Source organism: Mus musculus, chromosome 1 (assembly GCF_000001635.26).
Source record: "Mus musculus strain C57BL/6J chromosome 1, GRCm38.p6 C57BL/6J".
NCBI classification, from domain to species: Eukaryota; Metazoa; Chordata; class Mammalia; order Rodentia; family Muridae; genus Mus; species Mus musculus.
In genome coordinates, this window is record NC_000067.6 from 86237820 (window position 1) to 86257110 (window position 19291).

At 47.5% G+C, this 19291-nt stretch overlaps 1 protein-coding gene and 1 long non-coding RNA gene across 17 annotated transcripts in view; one reads left to right on the forward strand and one right to left on the reverse strand.

The window, feature by feature from the left end:
• Positions 1–19291, forward strand: part of Armc9 (armadillo repeat containing 9) — a 123556-nt gene that overhangs the window by 83091 nt on the left and 21174 nt on the right. For 11 of the 16 annotated variants that reach the window (XR_387199.4, XR_387200.4, XM_006529952.4 and 8 more), the window contains exons 20-21: positions 6747–6851; positions 14458–14573. Coding sequence is in view for 11 of the 16 variants with exons in the window: in XM_006529952.4 (XP_006530015.1) it covers positions 6747–6851; positions 14458–14573 (221 nt within the window). In the remaining 5 variants the exon portion in view is untranslated. Of the gene's footprint in view, positions 1–6746; positions 6852–14457; positions 14675–19291 lie in introns of those variants that run through there. The other 5 variants (XR_001778466.2, XR_003947323.1, XR_387202.3 and 2 more) reach the window with 2 other exon arrangements.
• On the reverse strand, positions 8398–18966 carry Gm46098. Its single transcript, XR_001779053.2, has 3 exons — positions 18675–18966; positions 15111–15916; positions 8398–9681 (listed from the first exon to the last, which is right to left on the reverse strand). It is a non-coding gene; the product is annotated as a predicted gene, 46098 (long non-coding RNA).

Here is a 19291-nt window from a genome sequence, read left to right on the forward strand (position 1 = left end):
TCAGGGTTTTAAAGGAGGCAGCCAGGTGATCCCATTTACCAGATGTATAAATTGAGGCATCTACAAGAATCGTGTCTTCCTGAATTAAAACCTCAACATGGAACTGCAAACCAAGAACATTTTGCATGAACATTATGTTCCTAAGAATACAAATAGTATTTGATTTCATGTTGTAGTGGAGAAACTGAGGCAGGAAAACCTCTTCTCTGCCTTGTAAATCATCCATGGGCCCCTGGTTCTTTCTCTTATCTCATGCTCATATCATTAAGCTACAACTTAAGATAACTCACCTTGTGTGCATATTAGTCACCAAATGCAGAAACTGGCCTGCTCTAGAAGGTTGGAGAAACTATCAATTAGCAAAGTCTAATTATAAAACACAGGGCTAGCCGGGCATGGTGGCGCACACCTTTAATCCCAGCAATCGGGAGGCAGAGGCAGGCGGATTTCTGAGTTCGAGGCCAACCTGGTCTACAAAGTGAGTTCCAGGTCAGCCAGGGCTACACGGAGAAACCCTGTCTCGAAAAAACCAAAAAAAAACAAAAACAAAAACAAAAACAAAAAACACAGGGCTGGGAATGTAGCTTGGTTGGTGGAATACTTGTGTAGTGTGCACACAGCCATGGGTTCAAACCTCAACACCACATAAGCCAGGCATGGTAGTGGATACCTGTGATCCTAGCACATCCCTCCATGGAGGCAAGAGGATCAAGGCCAGTGTGGACTACTACATGAAACCTTTCCTTTAAACGGGGCTGGGCGGGGGGAGGCTGGAGAGATGGCTCAGTGAGAGTGCATATTGATTGCTCTTACAGAGTACCGGAGTTGAATGTCCAGTTCTCAGTCGGTTCAGTGCAGTTCCCAACCACAAGGAACTCCAGCTCAAGGAGGCGCCACAGGCACCCACACTCTCATGAACATATAGATGTGTGCATGCACACAGGCATGTGCACACATACACAAAACTCAAGTTTTTAAAGTACTTTCAATCTTTAAAAAAGCTTTTAACTTGTTCATTTAAAAAGCCAAAATTGACTAAATATTTAAGTGACCCTTCCTAGCTTGCTTTGCAATCATTTGCAGTGAAGGAGTGCTTTTGGCAAGTTTGGGTACATATAGGTTGATTTGCAAGTGAATGGGTATTACATATGTTCTTGTTGTCCCGGGTAAAGCAATACTTCTGCAGGTATTGGCTGAGGTCAGCCCCGGAGTTTCTTTCTCTTTGAAATGGAATGTGGACTTTTGTTGTTTCTTAGTGTTTCATTTTCCCTCTTGGCGGGGAAGTGGTGTGTTACCAATCCCTCATGAAACTGTGATTCACATGCCCATTTCCAGCTGGGGCCTCCAAGGCCTGTTCCCTGGAGAGGAGGTGAAATTGTACCTGGCTCAGATGCCTGCCCCTCACTAGACCGCAGAGCTCGCTGCCTCGTTCCCAAGGAGCCGTCACTTTCCTGAAACAATCACGGAATGTACACATGCTATTTGATCCCTAAGGTGTTGCTATTTTGGTAAACTCAGCTCCAAGCCAAGCAGCAGCATAAATCCTACCCCTCCCAGAGGTGACCTCGGGCTAGGGGCTCATAGATAGCATTACCTTTGGGGAACTCCGAGTGAAATTTCAGGATGACAGGTCCTCTGGTGCCTATACCTGCCCCTGCGGTGAAGAATGTATCTGGGCCTGGGCTTAGCTCACAGCAGTGACGAGAACCTGTTTTCTGGGTTGGACAAACATGGATTCTCGACCTGTTAGTACACAAAAACAGGAAAGAAAAAAGAATGAGCCTGTGGATTCCAAGCTATAGTCTTGGCTTCCCTTCTTCACTCACTGCCGTGTGGAGCTGTTGCAGATCCCAGGTCCTTAGGAGACCCAGGCAGTCCCCACTGTACATCCCCAGAAACAGGCTTTCTGGCAAGGCAGTGTGGACTAAAGTAGAAAAGTCTGGACTGAAAGGACCTGCCCCCTGAAGGCCAGAAACAAGGGGAGAGTCACTGTGAGCTCTGTACTCTCCAGGCCCGAGTTTCCTCCTCCTCAGGCAAACAAGCAGGTTAGAGGACTCCCTAGTGAGTCACATGAGGTAAGGAACAAAGTGCTAAGGAAATTTGAGGTGACCTCCTTAATGGTCCTCAAATAAATGGGCATCCTCTCAGTGCTTTCTCGTGGAAGCTGATGGGGTGGTAGCCACTCAGCAGCCCACACGTGATCAAAGCAGTGCTCACGGCTAGATCTGGAACCTGTCTTGGTGCTCCTTCCAGCCTGCCTGCTCTTCTGCCAGCTCATCCCTAGCTGACAGTTCTAATAATGGCAGACATCACTGGCTGCGCAGCACACACAGTTCAGGACAAGCGGCCCAGCCTTAGAATCACGCATGACCCTCCATCTGCTTTAGGGGCTGATTTACCAAGTAATGTGATCCATGGAAGACCAGGATGCCCCCAGTGTCAGTCACTGACAGAGAGAGATGTTTTGTGCCCGCAGTGTCAGTCACTGACAGAGAGGATGGTTTTTGCCTGCAGTGTCAGTCACTGACAGAGAGGATGGTTTTTGCCCGCAGTGTCAGTCACTGACAGAGAGGTGGTTTTTGCCTGCAGTGTCAGTCACTGACAGAGAGGATGGTTTGTGCCCGCAGTGTCAGTCACTGACAGAGAGAGGATGGTTTTTGCCCGCAGTGTCAGTCACTGACAGAGAGGATGTTTTGTGCCTCCAGTGTCAGTCGCTGACAGAGAGAGGTGGTTTGAAGGATGGGAAGATTTGCTTTGGCTTACGGATTCAGAGTTTCCGTTGCTCTGGGCTGAGGTGCAGCACAATTGCATCCCAGTGGGAGGGGATGGCAGAGGCTGCATCCCTCACGCCTTCCAAGAAAGAGAGCAAGGAAGGACCAGAGCAAAGCCTCGCCCCAGTCACCTCCTTCCAACTAGGCCCTGCTTTCTAAAGTTCCCAGAGCCTCTCCAAATACCATCACCAGCACACAGTTCAGGCCTTCAATCCATGAGTGTGTAGGGACCAACAACAACCCAAAATGGCTTTAATTGAGCATAGGGACCCACATTTTCAGAACAGTGCTTCTTTTTCTTGTTGGAAAGTTGAGGGGAACCAAGTCCAGCTGTTAGGCTGTTGAATGTATAAGGAATCCATGGCGGATGGATTGGTCTCTCTCAGGGAGCATTGTCACCAGGGGCCCAGATACCAGGAGGCTCTGCACTCCCCCTCAAGACTACACCACACTGGCTTCCCCTTGCCCTGCTCACTCTCAGAGCCAGCCAGCTCCTTCATATGCAGCTGATGCCGGTCTAAGCTGATTCATAGAGCTCTTGGCCATTTGACTTATATGGGATCATCTGACGTGGAAGCAGCTCTTGGCAGGAAATGAAAAGGGGCCCCACACTCACCCTGTTCATTTGTGATATCTTCAGTCAGCCCTTGGTGTCCAGATTCTGTGAGGATTCAGCCAATCAGAAATACTCATGGGGAAAATTTGTATTTTATACTGAACACATAAAGACAATTTCTTTCCTTATCCCTAGGCAGTATAGTTACTGTTTACCATATCTCTTACAATATTCTTTTGTTAAAAATTGGTTGGAAGCTAGCCAGGTACAACAATGTGTACTTGGTAATCCCAGCTGTGTGGAAGGATCGCTTGAGCCCAAGGGTTCAAGACTATCTATGCTGGGCAACGTGGGAAGATTCCAGACTCAAACGAAAGGACCAGTAGAAGACTTGTGTAGGTCTGTTTCAGAGTCTCTTCTGATTTGTTAATTCTCTCTGTCCCTCTGCCAGCAACACATTCTGGGGACTACTCTGGCTGTACAGTAACTCTGACAATCAGAGTCCTCCGCTCATGTTCTACTTCTTCAAAATTGTCTTAGCCCATGGTTCATCTGCTCTTCCGTTTGCTGGCACTTGAAGATATGGCACCTGGCCACCACACCTGCTAAGAATGAAATCTTGATTGATTTTTTTTTTTGTCTATTTATTTGTTTGTTGCTGTGTGAGACAGGGTCTCACTATATAGCCCTGAGCGGCCTGGAACTCACTATGTATCCCAGTTTTGCCTTGAACTCATGAAGGAACCATCTACCTTCCTGCTGGGCATTTATTTGAAAGTCATTAAACAAACTTTAAGAATTTCAAGGCTCACAGTTACAACTGAACAGACCTTGCCAGAAGGATAGGCTTGTGCCATTATTACTCACTGCTGGCCTCTGACACTACCCTAGCAGTGTAATAGTAAGTACCTAACTTACTATTACATGGGAGTGGCTGCCTCTGTCCCACCTGGTGTCTACTCACTGAGTAGTGGGGAACCTCTGCACTGCCCGACACAGATAAAATGCCCTCTGCTTGGCTTTCTCTGATACACCTCCTAGAGATACAGGAACTTCATCAAAGTCTTAGAGGGCAGACACCCTGGAGTCAGAGGCCCTCGCTGGCACGGTTGGACGCACTGGTCCAACATAATGTTTCCTAAGGTTTTTCTAAAACATGTCCGACCTCCTAGTGTCCCCTTTTTTGCCCCTTGCCTAGAGGGAGCAGGCTTCAGAGGATTTTGTCTTCACCACTGACATTCCAGTTGCTGGCTTCTTTAGCACCAAGGCTGGCAGGTCTGGAGGTCTCCTGGACTCCTAACTTGTCCACTTTCTCTCCATTTCCTAGGGTCTTGTGTGCTATTTTATGTTGTATTCAGGGTTTTAGTTGTACTTGACAACAGTCTTGTTGATGTGGTGTGTGTGTGTGTCCCAGCAGGGGAGTATCCATAGCTTCTCCCAGAAATAAAACCACCTTCTCTTTTTTCTGAGTCTGTGCTGTGTTGTGTGTCTAATCCTTGAAAGTCTCGTCACTGGCTGCTGCCCTGACTGTTTGTTGCTCTGCATTGATTTCCTTCACCAAATCCAAACCCGAGTCAGCCATAGGCAGTTTTTAGGTGCCTTGTTTACCCAGTCCTGGGGCTTTTCATCTTCTTGCACTCCAGTGACACCTTCTCTTGCACTTGCCAGTGTAGTCTCCTTTGCCACAGGTTGACTTGTGAAGGTGGTGGACCTCAGAGTCACAATGGTGTGTGTGCATTTTACTGCAGCATTTTCCAAACAATAATGTTCCCTTTGGGGTGTGTGTGTGTGTGTGTGTGTGTGTGTGTGTGTGTGTTGGAGCACACATGTGATGTACAGAGGCAGTGGATGCCCTTCATCACTCTACTCTGCATTCCTTTGAGACAGAGTCTCTCCCTAATCTGGAGCTCCTTTTTCGTCTCCGCTAGTAACCAGCAAGCCCTCTCAATCCTCTTGACTCTACTATCTTCCCTCCTGCAATACTGGATTATAGACAAGCAAGACTCTAGCGACACAGCTCTACATTGGTGCTCAGATCTGAACACAGCTACTCGTGGTTGCACAGCGAGCGGTCAACCACTAAGCCATCACTCAGGCCCGTTATCTTATTTCAGTGACTGAGACCAAAGCGCTGAGTCTTCTTTCGCCCTGTGAACACTAGGGAAGAACAAGCGTCTTGTGTACTGCCTCCCAGCCCCAATAAGACTTGTGTGTGCGGAAGCGCTTACGAGTTGTCTGTGATCCAATTGCTTAGCCTTTCACCTGCTCCTCTGACTGCCTCACGGCCCCATAAGACCTATGTATGTGAAAGTGTTTACCAGCTGACTGTGATCTCACTGGTGGCCTTTCACATGGTTCCTTGACCTCTCAGAGAGACAGAGATATCCTGGCTATGACAACTGCCAAGGGGCCCTTTAGACATCGTCCTGTCTATAGCTATCTATGGAAGCATTTCCTGGGAGCCTAGCTTCCTCGGGGCTTGTCCGGAAACATAACTTTTAGATGCCTGATATAATTGTCATCTCTGAGGCTTATCACCCCAGTCTACTAACTTAGGCCTAGTCCTGGAATCTTGTAACCTCCATACAATCTTATCTAGGCCTAGAATGTTTTCAGCCTCTGAGACTTCGTACTGAATAAGCTCACCCCTTCCTAGTTTTTTTCTGAGCTCTGGCTGACTGATTCAACCCAGCCGTGCTGGCTCAAACTCCTCTCCACTCTGATTCAATCCGGCTTCTCTTTCAACCTCTCCTGTATTACTCTGCTTGGCCTCAGACTAACTCTAGCAATCTGTTCTAGCCTTCTGACTCCTTCTCATTCTCTGGCTTGTTCTGTCTCCACCTATGTCTAGCTTGTTCTCTTTTTAACCTGTACAATTGTCCTGGTAAAACTGCTTGCCTGCTTCTGTCTGCACTGTTCTCTTAAGTAGCTTCCCTTCCTCTCTCTTCTCAGGAGAGTTGGGCATGTCCTATTCTGTCAGATCTTTCTCTGATTCATCACTCTGTCTGCCCCACAAATTAGATATCACTTTCAAACATGGGTGCTTCCTTCTATAAACTAACTTTACCTTCTTTGTTTGGGATTAAAAGTGTGTACTAAGGGCATGTATGTATTCCAGCTACAGGGATTAAAGGTATGTGCTCATTTAAGTGCTGAGCCACACCATGACTAGAAACAGTTTTTTCAGTAAATAGCACAATCTCAGAGTTCACAGTGTGATCAAATATCCTGTAATAGTTGTCAGCTGTGCCCCCCTCACTTTTTTAGAGGGATTTTGAGCAGGGGATAGGTGGCTTCTGAGACCTGGTGGGACTTTATGCTGGCCTGAGACCTTATTTCATGGCAACTGCCTGCTCACTCTGGGAGGATCGTGGCTGAGTGAGTGTCTAGAATTCTCACTCCTGTCTTCTTTGAAACAGGAGGATCATGACATCATGGAAGCTGACCTGGACAAAGATGAACTGATCCAGCCCCAGCTGGGAGAACTCTCAGGCGAGAAGCTTCTAACCACAGAGTACTTGGGAGTAAGTACACGAGCCAGAGGCGTCCTGAACAGGAGGGGCAGATGGACAGGCATAACATAATGCCTTCAGTGACACAAGGTTCAGAGGAGCTTAGGCTTATGAAAAGAACCTTTTTAGCTGGTTGCTCTCAGTGGCCCTGAAGTGCCTTGGAGACCTGTCAGAGATGGATAGACCTACTGATGTACGGAAGTGGAGCTGGGAGAAGTAGGTACAAATGAACCTCCCAGGAACCTCTACGTTGTCTTCAGTGTCATCCACGGTAACGGGCATCACCAGCCAAACCTTTTCGTTTCCACATGTTACATCAGTTTAGAAGCTTTCAACACATATGTAGTGGCTGAAGTTCAGTGGACAGGGAGAGAATAGGCTGAGAACCAAGGTTCTCCTGCATGTTGGGCATGGGAGAAGGAAGAGGGACCCTTAAGGAGAGAAATCAAAAAGCGGAGCGGACTGCAAATAACCTGAAGAATGCAGTGTTTCGGAAGCAGACAAGTGGCCAATGGTGTCATCGCCTACCGAAGGTCCAGAAGCTGCCCTCTGAAAGATCCTTGGTAGCTCTGGTGCTTAGCCAGCTCCAGGAGCCACTGGCCAGTGACCAGCAGGCTAAATAGGAAGGAATCAGGCTAGGGGTATAGAGCATGCTCTTAGCACACATGGGACCCTAGGCTGAACTGCCAGCTCCAAATACAAATAGGTAAATAGTCAAGTAGGAACGAGTCCCCATGAGAAGGAATCTGCTGCTCTACCCACAAGTGATAGCAGTGCAGGGCCACGGTGTCCCAGGTGCCAGAAAGCCTATGCATAGGCAGATAGGATGCTAGCGGGTAAGCTTTCAGAAGGGAGGAGGCAGTTTCCAGGAATATGAATCAATCTAAACTGAAGCCCTGTGCTGGCTGGCAGAACATGCTATTATCTTTCCAACAAGCTGTTGGTGCTTTGAAAGTAATGGTTTACAGTGCCAGTTGTGTGGCTTCTGAAGTCTCCAAATAGGTGAGCTGGAGAGGATTCCTTGAGGGAACAAGTAAAGCCAGAGGCTCAGGAAGGGGAAATGGTGTGGTCAAATGGCCCAATCCTTGGCTGGAGCAAGCAGAAGCACAAAGCACCCACCCATGCCCAGTCCCACCCCCAGCTGGGCCCTCATGCCCTCATCAGGAGCTGGTCTCCATGGTAACCTGTTCTCATCTCTTCCCCATCATGTGAAGACTCTCCCAAGGACTGCCTGGCAGTGTACACCAATAGAACCTGAGGTTGAGCGACAGCCAGGAGCCACCTCATGGAGCTCTGAGTCATGGCAGGGACGTGGGTTTCAAGCTTCATAAGTGCTGGGAAACTACAGGGGTGCAGATAGGAGAAGGATTCCGTTGATTTGTATGTTAACCAGGCAGGGATGTGCTTCTTTGGTTGTGTGCCTACCTATCATGCATGAGGCCCTGGGTTCTGTTCTGAGCACTGCATATTTGTTATCCCAGCACAAAGGAGGCGGAGGCAGGAAGATCTAAAGTTCAGAGTCATCTTAACTACATGTGAATTTCAGGCCTGCTTAGGATATTTGAGATGCTATCTCAAAAATATTTTAATAAAATATAAATAGGTAAATAAAACATATCAACTTAGATTTACACTCTGGCTGCTTTGGAAAAAAACAGACTTGGGAGTAAGAAGAAAGAAAAGAGAGCAGTTGGCGACTGAAGGAGAGAGGGCTAGCCTCTCTCTCCCAGTTAGGAAGGGTCGGCTGAGCAGCACCCACTATTGTCTCCAGAATGTATCATGTACCAGAGGAGCTGGCTATGGGGCTCTGTTCCCACTCTTTGCTGCAGCGGTGCTAGGTAGAGGTCAGGAAGGGGCTCCAAGTTGCTGTCGGCAGTTCTGAAGTATTTCCAGACTTCTGTTTTCTTCGGGGAACGTGCTGGCTTCTCTGCTGGGCTGCATGATAAAACATGGTTCTTCAGAGCATTTGCAGGACCCTCTTCTGAAGCAGGTGACTGGGAAAATAGAAGAGGCCAGTGGCCAGGGCTGCTGCAGGGCAGGGCAGAACACCTAAGCCTGTGCTTCTAACTCCATAGCACCCAAATGCCAGCACAGAGATTAACTGGGACTTGGTCAGACATAAACCTAAAATGAGCCCTCAGTTAAGTTTTTTGGCCACTCTACATAGTATACTGCTTTGATAGGATCTTATGTAGATATAGTAACAGTTTGTAACAATAAAACCCAAGGCAGTGTATTCTGGGACTGCTGGTTTGGTTGAACTTGCTGGTGGGATGCCAAAGACTGCTTCCAATTAGTAAACCCAGATGATGGGCACTCAGAAATGGTTTCATTTCACCATAACCCACACTCAGAGCCTCCACAATGCATGCATGTCCCTTTCACTGTAGAGGGAATGGTTTGGGGTCCAACAGAAAAGTCCCACACACTCTTGCTTATCTCCTTGGTGTCCATTACCACTGTGTGAGCAGTGCGCAGTCAGAATGAGGACAGAAAGAATTGCTTATATAGAGGTGAGGACCGAGGGCGTCCATTTCCCATGGCTGCCGAACAAAGGACCACACACTGGCCGGCTTAAAACAGAAATGCATTCTGCCACGGGCTTGGAGGGCAGAGGTCCAAACTCCAGTTTTGATGGGGCTGGGGTGCCTCCGAGCTCTGAAGGAGGAGCCTGCCTTGATTCTTCCAGCTCTTGGTGGCTCTAGGTGATCCTTGGCTTATGCCCACTTCACTCTGACCACTGCCTCCATCTTTGATGGCCTTCTCTCTTTATGTCCTTTTCTCTCTCTCATAGAGGCACTCGTCACTAGACTTGGGGCTCCCCTCAGTCACCCAGGATGACCTGTTCATTTCAAAGATCCATAATTATATTTGCAAAGACTGTTTTTGCAAATAAAGTCCCGTTGACAGGTATCAGGGTCGGAGTGTGTGTGTGTGTGTGTGTGTGTGTGTGTGTTTTGAGAACTCTTTTGAGCCTCAGCACAGCTCAGCATCTCCTCATAGAAACATCTTTATTTTATTAAATCACACACACAGCTCAGTGTGGAGCAGAGCCACACATGCATTGCTAGTACTTCCACCATTCAAAACGTCCCTCTAAGTTGCCCTTTGTCACCCAGATCTGTGACCTGAAATTACCAGCCTGATGGGGTTTGCCTTTCAAAATCATGGTGCATAAAAGAACTTAATGTCATGTCTCATAACTGCCTGTGCCGAATGAGGAAAACTAGCTGTATTAGTGACTTTTACTACGACCAAGTAGCTGACAAACACAGCTAAAGGGAGGAAAGGTTTATGTTGGCTTACGGTACAGGAAATATGGTTCATCTTGGCACAAGGGGAAAATAGAGTAACTGCCACCATGGTACAGGAACTCGTGGCATGGCTCGTTCATGTTGTTGCCATCAGGAAAGTCCTGGAAGGGCGTTGTCCCTGGGTATCTGCTCTGCTAAGCCACAATGCTGCCCCTTTGCCCCCAGAGAGCTGTGTATCAGAGCACACAGTACCTCTGTACCCAAGAGGCAGGTCATGGCAAATGCTGAAGAGGAGAGTAAGTTACTCTTTCAAGCTTACAAGAGAATATCAGTGGTCAGTCACATTTAGCATGCTGCTTGCCCATAATTCTGGTGAAGAAAGAGAATTCTGTACAGACATACCTTGTGTCTTAGTACTCTTCAATTGCTGTGAAGAGACACCATGACCAAAGATACTTATAAAGGAGAGCATCTAACTGGGGCTTGTTTACAGTTTCACCATGCCAGGGAGCCTGGCAACAGGCAGGCAGGCATAGTGCTGGAGCAGTATCTGAGAACTTACATTCTGACCTGCATTCAGGAGGCAGAGAGAGACTTTGGAAACCTCCAAGCCCACCAACTAATGACCTTTTACTTCCTTTATCAGCCACTTATGCCCAACCTCTGCATTGCAGCTAATATCCCATCGATTGCTCAGTGAAACTGAGAGTGTGTAGCACAGATCTCTAGTCTCCAGGAAGGGACCCTAAAGCCAAGAATGCAGTGAAGATAATGTCTGATTCCCATAGGAAAGCCCTCATCGTTGATAAAGACTGTGTCTGGGACCAATAGAAAAGTCCTGTTAGCCCTCCCACCTGCTGACAGACAGACAGACAGACAGACAGACAGAGACTGTAAAGACATTGAGTCATGACTTAACTCTCTGTGACTATAAAAGGTCATGTCGCTCCTTCAGGATGACTTGAATCCATGGTCCTGAACCATGGTCATTCATGGTCAGAATAAATTATTTCCTTTAAAGCAGAGTTGTTATTTTACATTCACAAACTGTGATTTTTTTTTTGACATCTACATTAGGATGAATTTGTAATGTTTTCTACTAAGAGATAAACGATGACAAGAAATATTTAACAAGGTATGTATGGACAGAATTCTCTTAGCCCATGAAGTCCCAACCAGGAATGTCTCTTCTGATAAGGAAGGTCAGCTTTCACATGAAGTTTTTATCACTTGTTTCTATGAAGAAAAGCAGAGAGGTCAGAGGACATTCTTGCATCTGTTCTTTCTCAAGTGTCTTTAGCTCAAAATAACCTGTATGCCAAAGTGGCCTGTGTAAGAGTGATACTCGACCACCCTCACCTATGAGACTTAGAAGCATTCATGTTTCCTTGCACAGGAAGTTGACATGGACAGACAGCAGCATCAACTAATCCCATGCAGGCAAATGTCCTTCCTCTTGCAGATGTCGGCAAAGGCAGCCTTGTGAAGACAGCACTAGGACCTCCCCTAAAGCCTTGAAGCCCAGGCTTCCTTGGCTCTGAACCTCTGCCTCCATGTCATCACTTACGTGGTGGTTGTCTCATCTGTCAGTCATGAGATGACTGACAGCTACTGCCTCGAATCTGTAGTAAAGTCAAGGGCCAGACATGCAAGCCAGCTACACCCACCCCCAACAGCGCTGTCCTTAAAACTCACTCTGGTGTCCTCCATTTCTAATGAGTCAAAACAAGAACCGTGACCCCAAGCTGCAAGAGAGTCCAAGCCGATGAAAATTGTTTTTAACTAGACACATTACCATGTCAATGTTCTGTTGTTGAAGAAGTGAATAGTAGTCAGCTAACAGGGTCTGTCGCTTCCAAGTTGTTTTTTTATGTGTACAGAGATGATGGATGGATGGATAGATGGATGGATGGACAGACAGACATTACATTTATTTATGCAGGGAGAGGTGGTATTTGTGTAGGCACATGCATATCACCGTGTACACACACATGGCGGTCAGGGGACAACTTGTGAGAGTCATTTCTCTCCTTCCACCATATAGACCATGGGGATCCAACTCAGGCTGCCAAGCTTGTCACTAGCTGCCTTTTCCCACTGGCCAGCCTGCCCGCCCTGAAGTACATCTAGATTTTCTTACAGGCATGATGGCACATACCTGTAATCTTAGAACTGAGGATGCTGAGGCAGGAGGATTGCAAGTTTAAGGAGAGCCTAAACTTCATAGATCTTGCCCCTCCCCAACCCACCCCCAAAACACAAATGAGAGTTGAGGGGTGTAGCTCAGTGGTAGAGCACTTACCTGGCTTGTACTCAGTCGGGATTTCCTGTCTAGCAATGTAAAAAGAGAGGGACGGAAAGAAGACAAACGCGCAGGGGCGCACCGTTTAGCTTTAGTTGAGCACTGTGGTTACTATTCTTGTTCTGCTTCTGCTGTTGCTGCGAATCTTTTGATGCAAGCTCTCACCATACAGCCCAGGCTGGCCTAGCACTTGACATCCTCCAGCCTTGGCCTCCCTGGTGCTGGGACTTCAGGCATGCAACAGCACACCTGGCCTGATATCACGGCCTTTACCACTGAGTAAGCTGTGTAAGCCGAGTGCTGCATTATTGTTTAGCATGGCTAAAAACACACTTGGCATCAGGAGAACCTTCCTTCTCGCAGACCCTCCATCTGTAATCCAGATGGAAGCTGTTCTTTTGGGCAGATGTAGAGCCACGCCCTGCCCCTCCGAAGCTTCTCAGGCATCTGCCTGGAATTCAACTTGAAGGGCCCTACCTAGTGGGTGGGCAGAGCCCAGGCAAGGCCACTGGAAGTCCCCCAGGTGCCCCTCAAGCCCAGCAGGTAGGAGGGAAACTCCGGCTTACAGAAATGGCTAATGAGTGGTCACTCTCAGTGCCAGATGCCTCGCTGGGCCCTATTTTCAAACATCTGAAAAGCAATTGTAAGTGATGTGTTAGTTGTCCCCTGTAGGAGGCACTGCAAGGCACGAGCTCCACGCAGCAGAGAGCCAGCAGTACCTCGGACTCTACTGGAAGGAGCCCTCATGGCACTGACCCTTTCTCCGGTAGCTTAACCACTGGCTTTGTTTCAGTCTCACTAAGTACCCCAGGCTAGCCGTAAACTTGATTCACGTCCCAGGAGAAGGCTCCTTGGGAAGGCCCAACTTCTAACTAGCCTAGCAAAAGTCTCTGCCTCCCTCCCAGATGCTACATACAGGCATGCCCCACTACACCAGGCTGGAATGTTGGCTTTTTTCTCCTCCTCCTCCTCTTCCTCTTCCTGCTCTTTCTCCTCCTCCTCTCCCTCTTCCTCCTCCTTCTCTTCAGTCCACCTGGTTTTTTTCTCCTTTCTTACCTTCAAAGATCCAGGCCTCTTCAAAGCTTAGAGCAGCTACTCTACTGTTCTCAACTCTACTTCTTCCCATGACTTTCTGAGTTCTATACTGTTTGCTCCTTGTGATCATATACTATGCTAAAAAGACTCCTCTCTCCTCATAACGTTTGTGTTCTCAAATAACCTGAAGCATGGACCCTCTTTAAGTACCCCCATTTTTTGTTTTTTTAGATTTCTTTATTATTTGATATTCTTTATTATTACTAGGTATGGTGTATGTGTGTGTGTGTGTGTATGCGCGCACATGTGCTTATATGTGTGTTCATATGTGTATGTGCATATAGCGGTTACAAGTTGACAGCGCATATCATTTGTCCACTTCCATCGATCTCCACCTAACACAGGATCTCTTACCAGACATGGAGCTCTGGAATCTGGCTGGTCTACTTATCCTGTTTACCCCAGGCTTCCCCTGTCTGTACTTCCCAAGCTAAAATTACAAGCAAGACATCATGTCTGCCCATCTTTTATATAGGTTCTAGGGATCTGAACTGTGTCCTTGCACCAACCCAAACCTCCCCACCTTTGTTTGTTTGTGGGGTTTTGTTATTTGGCTTGGAGGTTTTTTGTGTGTTTGTCTTTTTGTTTTTTTGTTTTTTGTTTTTTAATTTGAGGCAGGGTTTCTCTTTGTAGGATTAGCTGCCCTGAAACTAACTCTGTAGACCAGGTGGGCCTTGAACTCAGAACTCAGAGATCTACTTGTCTCTGCTCCCAAGTGCTGGGATTAAAGACTTTCACTACTACCACCTGGCTTTGCTTTGTTTTGTTTTTAGACAAGAGTTTCATGTAGCCAGGCTGTGTAACTGAATTCTGATCTTCCTGCCTCCTAAGTGCTAGGAATACAGGTGCCCTTGAACCTGGTTTAGATAGCATCTTGTCCCTGGACACTGGTAACCTTTAGTCCTCTCTGCTTCTGGGTGGGCTCTTAGGGACCCACTGTCTCAAGCCTGTTTCCTCCTTCCACCAGATCATGACCAACACTGGGAAGGCACGGAGGAAAGGGCCGGCCAGTGTGCAGTGGAGTGGGGATGAGCCCCTTCGTCGGCCAGTCACCCCTGGTGGCCACAGGACAGGGTGCCCAGTGTAAGTTCGGGATACAGGAGGCGGGAGTCTATTTTTCTTAAACTTTGCTTTAATTGCTGTGTAATATGCATTAATGCATAATAAAGCATTCATACTGAAAAGCATTCTCTTTATTGTTTATCTCGTGAGGATTTTTGGAGGGAAAACAGTTGAGGTCCCATCTCTCCAGTACACACTTAGGCTCCTTCCAGAAGGAGAAGGCGGGGACCTGAGATTCCCAGGCCACTTCCAAAGGCTGGCGTTGGCCAGAGTCATCTCAGAGGAAAGTCATCGAGCAATGGTGGGTTTACCTAGTTTGAAATCCTACCCTGTTGCTCATTCCTGTCGCTTATCCCCACAGGCTAGGACTGGAGTGTCACAGCTCTATTTTAGATGAAGTTCTCAAAGCAACTATGTGGCTTGGGGCATGCGTGAAGTCCTGGGTTCTATCCCCAGCACAGAAAAAAAAAAAAAGGAGGGAAAGCAGCCAGGCACAGTTCATTCTCTGTAGCCTGGCTTCTACCTCTTGACAGAAAAATAAAACTTCATTCAGCTTACCTGGGCTGAGCTGCCAGTCAAGAGTCCCTTCTGGGATCTTCATGACCCGTGTTTTCCTGTTTAGGGAAAACTACAAACAAGCATGTGTGAACAGGAGGTCATAGAGAGCTGGCTGAAAGCCTCCCATTACCCTCTCAGAGAGAAGTGGCCATACCATAGTTTAACGGCCACACCATGTTTTCCTTAGTGCCTGTCACTGGACAGTTTGATTTTTTCCCATTTTACTGTGTGGTAACTTTATGATAAACAAGGAAGCACTTAGCATCCAATAGGATGGAAATACCTGTCTTTGTGAGCGCCATGTCACAGCTACCAGGAACACTAATGTCCAGCATCAGCTCTTGCCAAGTTTTGGCACACATCTGGAATCTGCGGTACGATACTCCAGAGCCCCCACCATAGATCAGTGCTCGGAGACCTGTTTGATTAGCCTCCTTGTGCTTCTGTCTCTAGGTTTTTATTCTTAATTATTGATACCCAATTTACTATACTGTCCTTTACCCTCTCACACATAACCAGTACTTTCATCCTGCAGGAAAACTGAGAGAAAAATCACACTAAGGAGATGGACCTCAGCATAGACCTCCTACAGACAGCTGTGGCAGCTGCCCTCATGCAGTCAGTGCCGTGTGCCGTGCACTGAAATGTCACGCTGTACCTATAAATATATGCAAACACTGTGATGATTAGCAGGAAATGTATTTTTAAAAGAACAACCACGTTACCATGCCTGTAAGTTAACAGTAGCGTGAACTGCGTCAGCAAGCCGTTCTTGCCCTTACATCTGTGGGGTTCTTTGTCTTGATCTTAAAAATGGTGAAAGATGAGTATTAGTGAACCTAGTTTATAAACGTGATCCATTTGGGATAGAAGCAGGAAGAGGAACTAGGAAATTTCCGTTGGACAAGTAAAGAAGGAAACAAATCTTTTTAATTTTTAGAAAAGAATTAAAACCCTGGCTTCACAGCCAGACAAGCATGAGGTAAGGACATTCTATTCAGAAGTGACCATGAATCTAACAAATTTAACACCTCACCAAGCGGCAGTGTTCACCTTGGGCCAGATGACCTGTTCTGTGGGAGACCCTTGAACATGCTTTTTTAGCATGTGGGCTCAGCGAGCTCCCCTGCTGGAGGTCATATCTGGGAGGTCTTTGGCTGGGATGGACCTGCCCACCCATGTGCACACATCCTGAATCCATTGTCCCACCCTCCATGAAGCAATGACTGCCCCCAAGTTCCTCTGCCAAGGTAGATTCAATAAAGTTTTTTTTTTTTTGAGACAGTTTCATTTTGTAGTCCAGGCTGTGCACAAACTCACTATCCTCCTGCCTCAGCTTCCTCGGTGATGGGATTACAAGTTCACCTCCAAGTTCAACATTGTTTGCATTTCTATGACCAATGGGGTGTAAACTCAGTCCTAGGGACCCAAAAAAATAAGTGAGATGTGATTCCTACCCTCAGAAGCACTGTAACAAGAAGAGGCAGGACATGGTAAGAAGGTGACAATATGCAGAAACCCCCAGCCTCCTGAGGGCCATGAATGACTGGTCAGAATTCCTACCTCTGCTTCTTGGATTTACACTCAAGGAACTTGATTCTCCGTTCACAACCACCAGCCCCTGCGTAACCCTGCCTTGCTTCCAGATAAACCCAGAGTCTTAGCACTCCTGGGGATACTTAGTGAATATGTGTTTCCCAGATTCAAGAAGCTGGCGCTCTCTGGGTCAGTATGTGCAGGGGTATTTGTTTCTACATTGATTATGGAAAAAATATCTTCATACCAAATATAGAAGACTGGCTTCCAAAGTTATGGTGATCAGCACAAACAGTATTGGAAATGTGTAGCAGAGTTAAGACCGGTTAGTGACATGGCAAGATCTTGACAATGTAACAGTGCATAGCTGGATGGAAAAGCAACCTGTATAAAGTATACAGTGCATAGCCAGACTGGACTGGCCATTGGCCCCAGGCTCTCTTGTATATATTCACCACCACCCCTTCCTTGAGACAAAAGCCAGGTGTGCTGATTTATGCCTTTTTTGGAGACAGTTTCACTGTGCAGCCCTGGAACTTCTACGTAGACCAGACGGATCTTGAACTCACAGAGACCCGACTGTCTCTGCCTTCCTAGGGCTGGAATGAATGACATGCAGCACAATGACACAGGGTCTTATGGAGCTCAGACTGGCCTGGAACTGCTATTAACAGAGAATGCTTCACCTGGCAGTTCCCTTGCCTCCACCTTCCAAGTGCGTACCCACTTGCCTGGTTAATGCAGTGCTGGGGATCAAACCCAGTGCTCGCTGAATGCCAGGAGCCACATCCCCAGCCACCTGTTTGCATTTTTAAAAAACACTGAAAAGACACCACAGTTAAGTGGTCACCTGTGGGTACTATGGTGGGGACCATCTTATACAACCTTTGTATTATCTAAATTTTTATGATAAACGCTGGTTTTCTTGTCTAGAACAGAAAGCCTAAGGTAAACATGGGTACAGAACTCTACCCTCTCTCAGCCTTGTCATGGCTGTGCCTCCCAGACCTGACTCCTGTCCACACAAACCTAACTAATCCTTCTGGATGCTGGAAGCCCTCTGCTCCCATCTCTGCGCCTTATGCTCCCAGTGCTCTGTCTTCTACCCCTCCAACTGCTCCTTCCTTTAGCCTCTCTGTACACTTGAGCGTGTGGATCCCTCTGCCCACGTCCACCAGCCTGGATTTCCTCCACAGTGCTGCATGCTCAGCCAGTGACTTCCAGGATCATGGGTGACTTAACTATTCCCAACGCTTGGCACCTTTGGGGCCCACTGAGCCCTTGCAGGTACTAACCCAGCCCCCTCCCAGTGGCTGTCCACCCCTGTCCCTGCCACAGTAGACTGATCGGCCATTCCCATTTCCTCCTAGATGCTATGCTCTGGACAGAGTCTGTAGCCCTGATCTGAGGTCTTCACCCCCATCCTACTCCCTGATGGCACCCCAGCCCTGCTTGCACATAGTAGATGTGCCTCATAGCACCCCAGGCATGTAGGATCAGCATGAAGGCTCAGCCACTGCCTCGGGGACTGACATTAACCCCTCCAACCCCCACAACAGGCCAGCCAGATCCCCACCCTTCACCGTTGCCCCTGCCTTCTGCCCTCTGGGCCTTTGTCTATTGGCTTCCCATCCATCATTCCCTCTTGCCACCCTGTACCCATCATGACCAACGGAAGGACTCTTCTAGCACAGAATATCATTTCTCTCTCCCATGGGTCTCAAATCTAACTCTCTTTTCTCGTTCCTCTTTACCTTACCTATAATCCCTCTGCTTCTTTCCCCCTTTAGCCCCCAGAAAACCTCAGCACAGCTAGATAATGAGTGGCTTACACACACACACACACACACACACACACACACACACACACACACACATACATATATACACACATACACACAGACTTCCTCAGGCCTGTCCAGACTGACCCACAGAGCCTCGAGTGCTTGCCTGTCTCAGGGACAGCTCTCCCAGTCCCGTCTCTTGCCAAATCTGAGTATGATGTGGCCAGTCTGGACCAGAACTTACCATCTGTTTCCACCAACATGGGGCCAGCACAGCAACACGAATCACTCAGTTAGAAGTTGCCTCTGCCTTGCCTGCCTCTGTTCAGGGCTGGCATGATTGGAGAAGAGGTTTGTGTCTTGTTTGATGGACACAACAGGGACCCTATGCGACCCACAGCTCTTAAGATTTCCTAATGTGTTAGCAGGTGGGAGGAGGTCCAGCTGTCACCTCCCAGGGGGTTTAGGGTGACAGCTTGGGAGAGGCAGGAAGTCCAAAGTTCAAGATCATTTTCAGCCACTGCATTCAAGGCCAGCCTGGGCTACATGGTCCTATTTAAAAAAACAAAAAAAACAAAAAAAACAAAAAAGCAGGCAGATTAAATAATGCCTCAGCAGGTAAAGGTGCTTGCTTGCCACCAAGCCTGATAATCTAAGTTTCATCACCAGGTTCTCCCATGATGGACTGCTCCAAGTTGTCTTCTGACCTCCATATGTGTGCTGTGGTGCACACATGTGCACACACACACACACACACTCTCACGCACTAAATAAATAAATAAATAAATAAATGTGACTTTTTTAACTTAAAAAGGCAAAACTAAACAAAAGTGTCCATTTCCCAAAAGAATCTCAGGCACA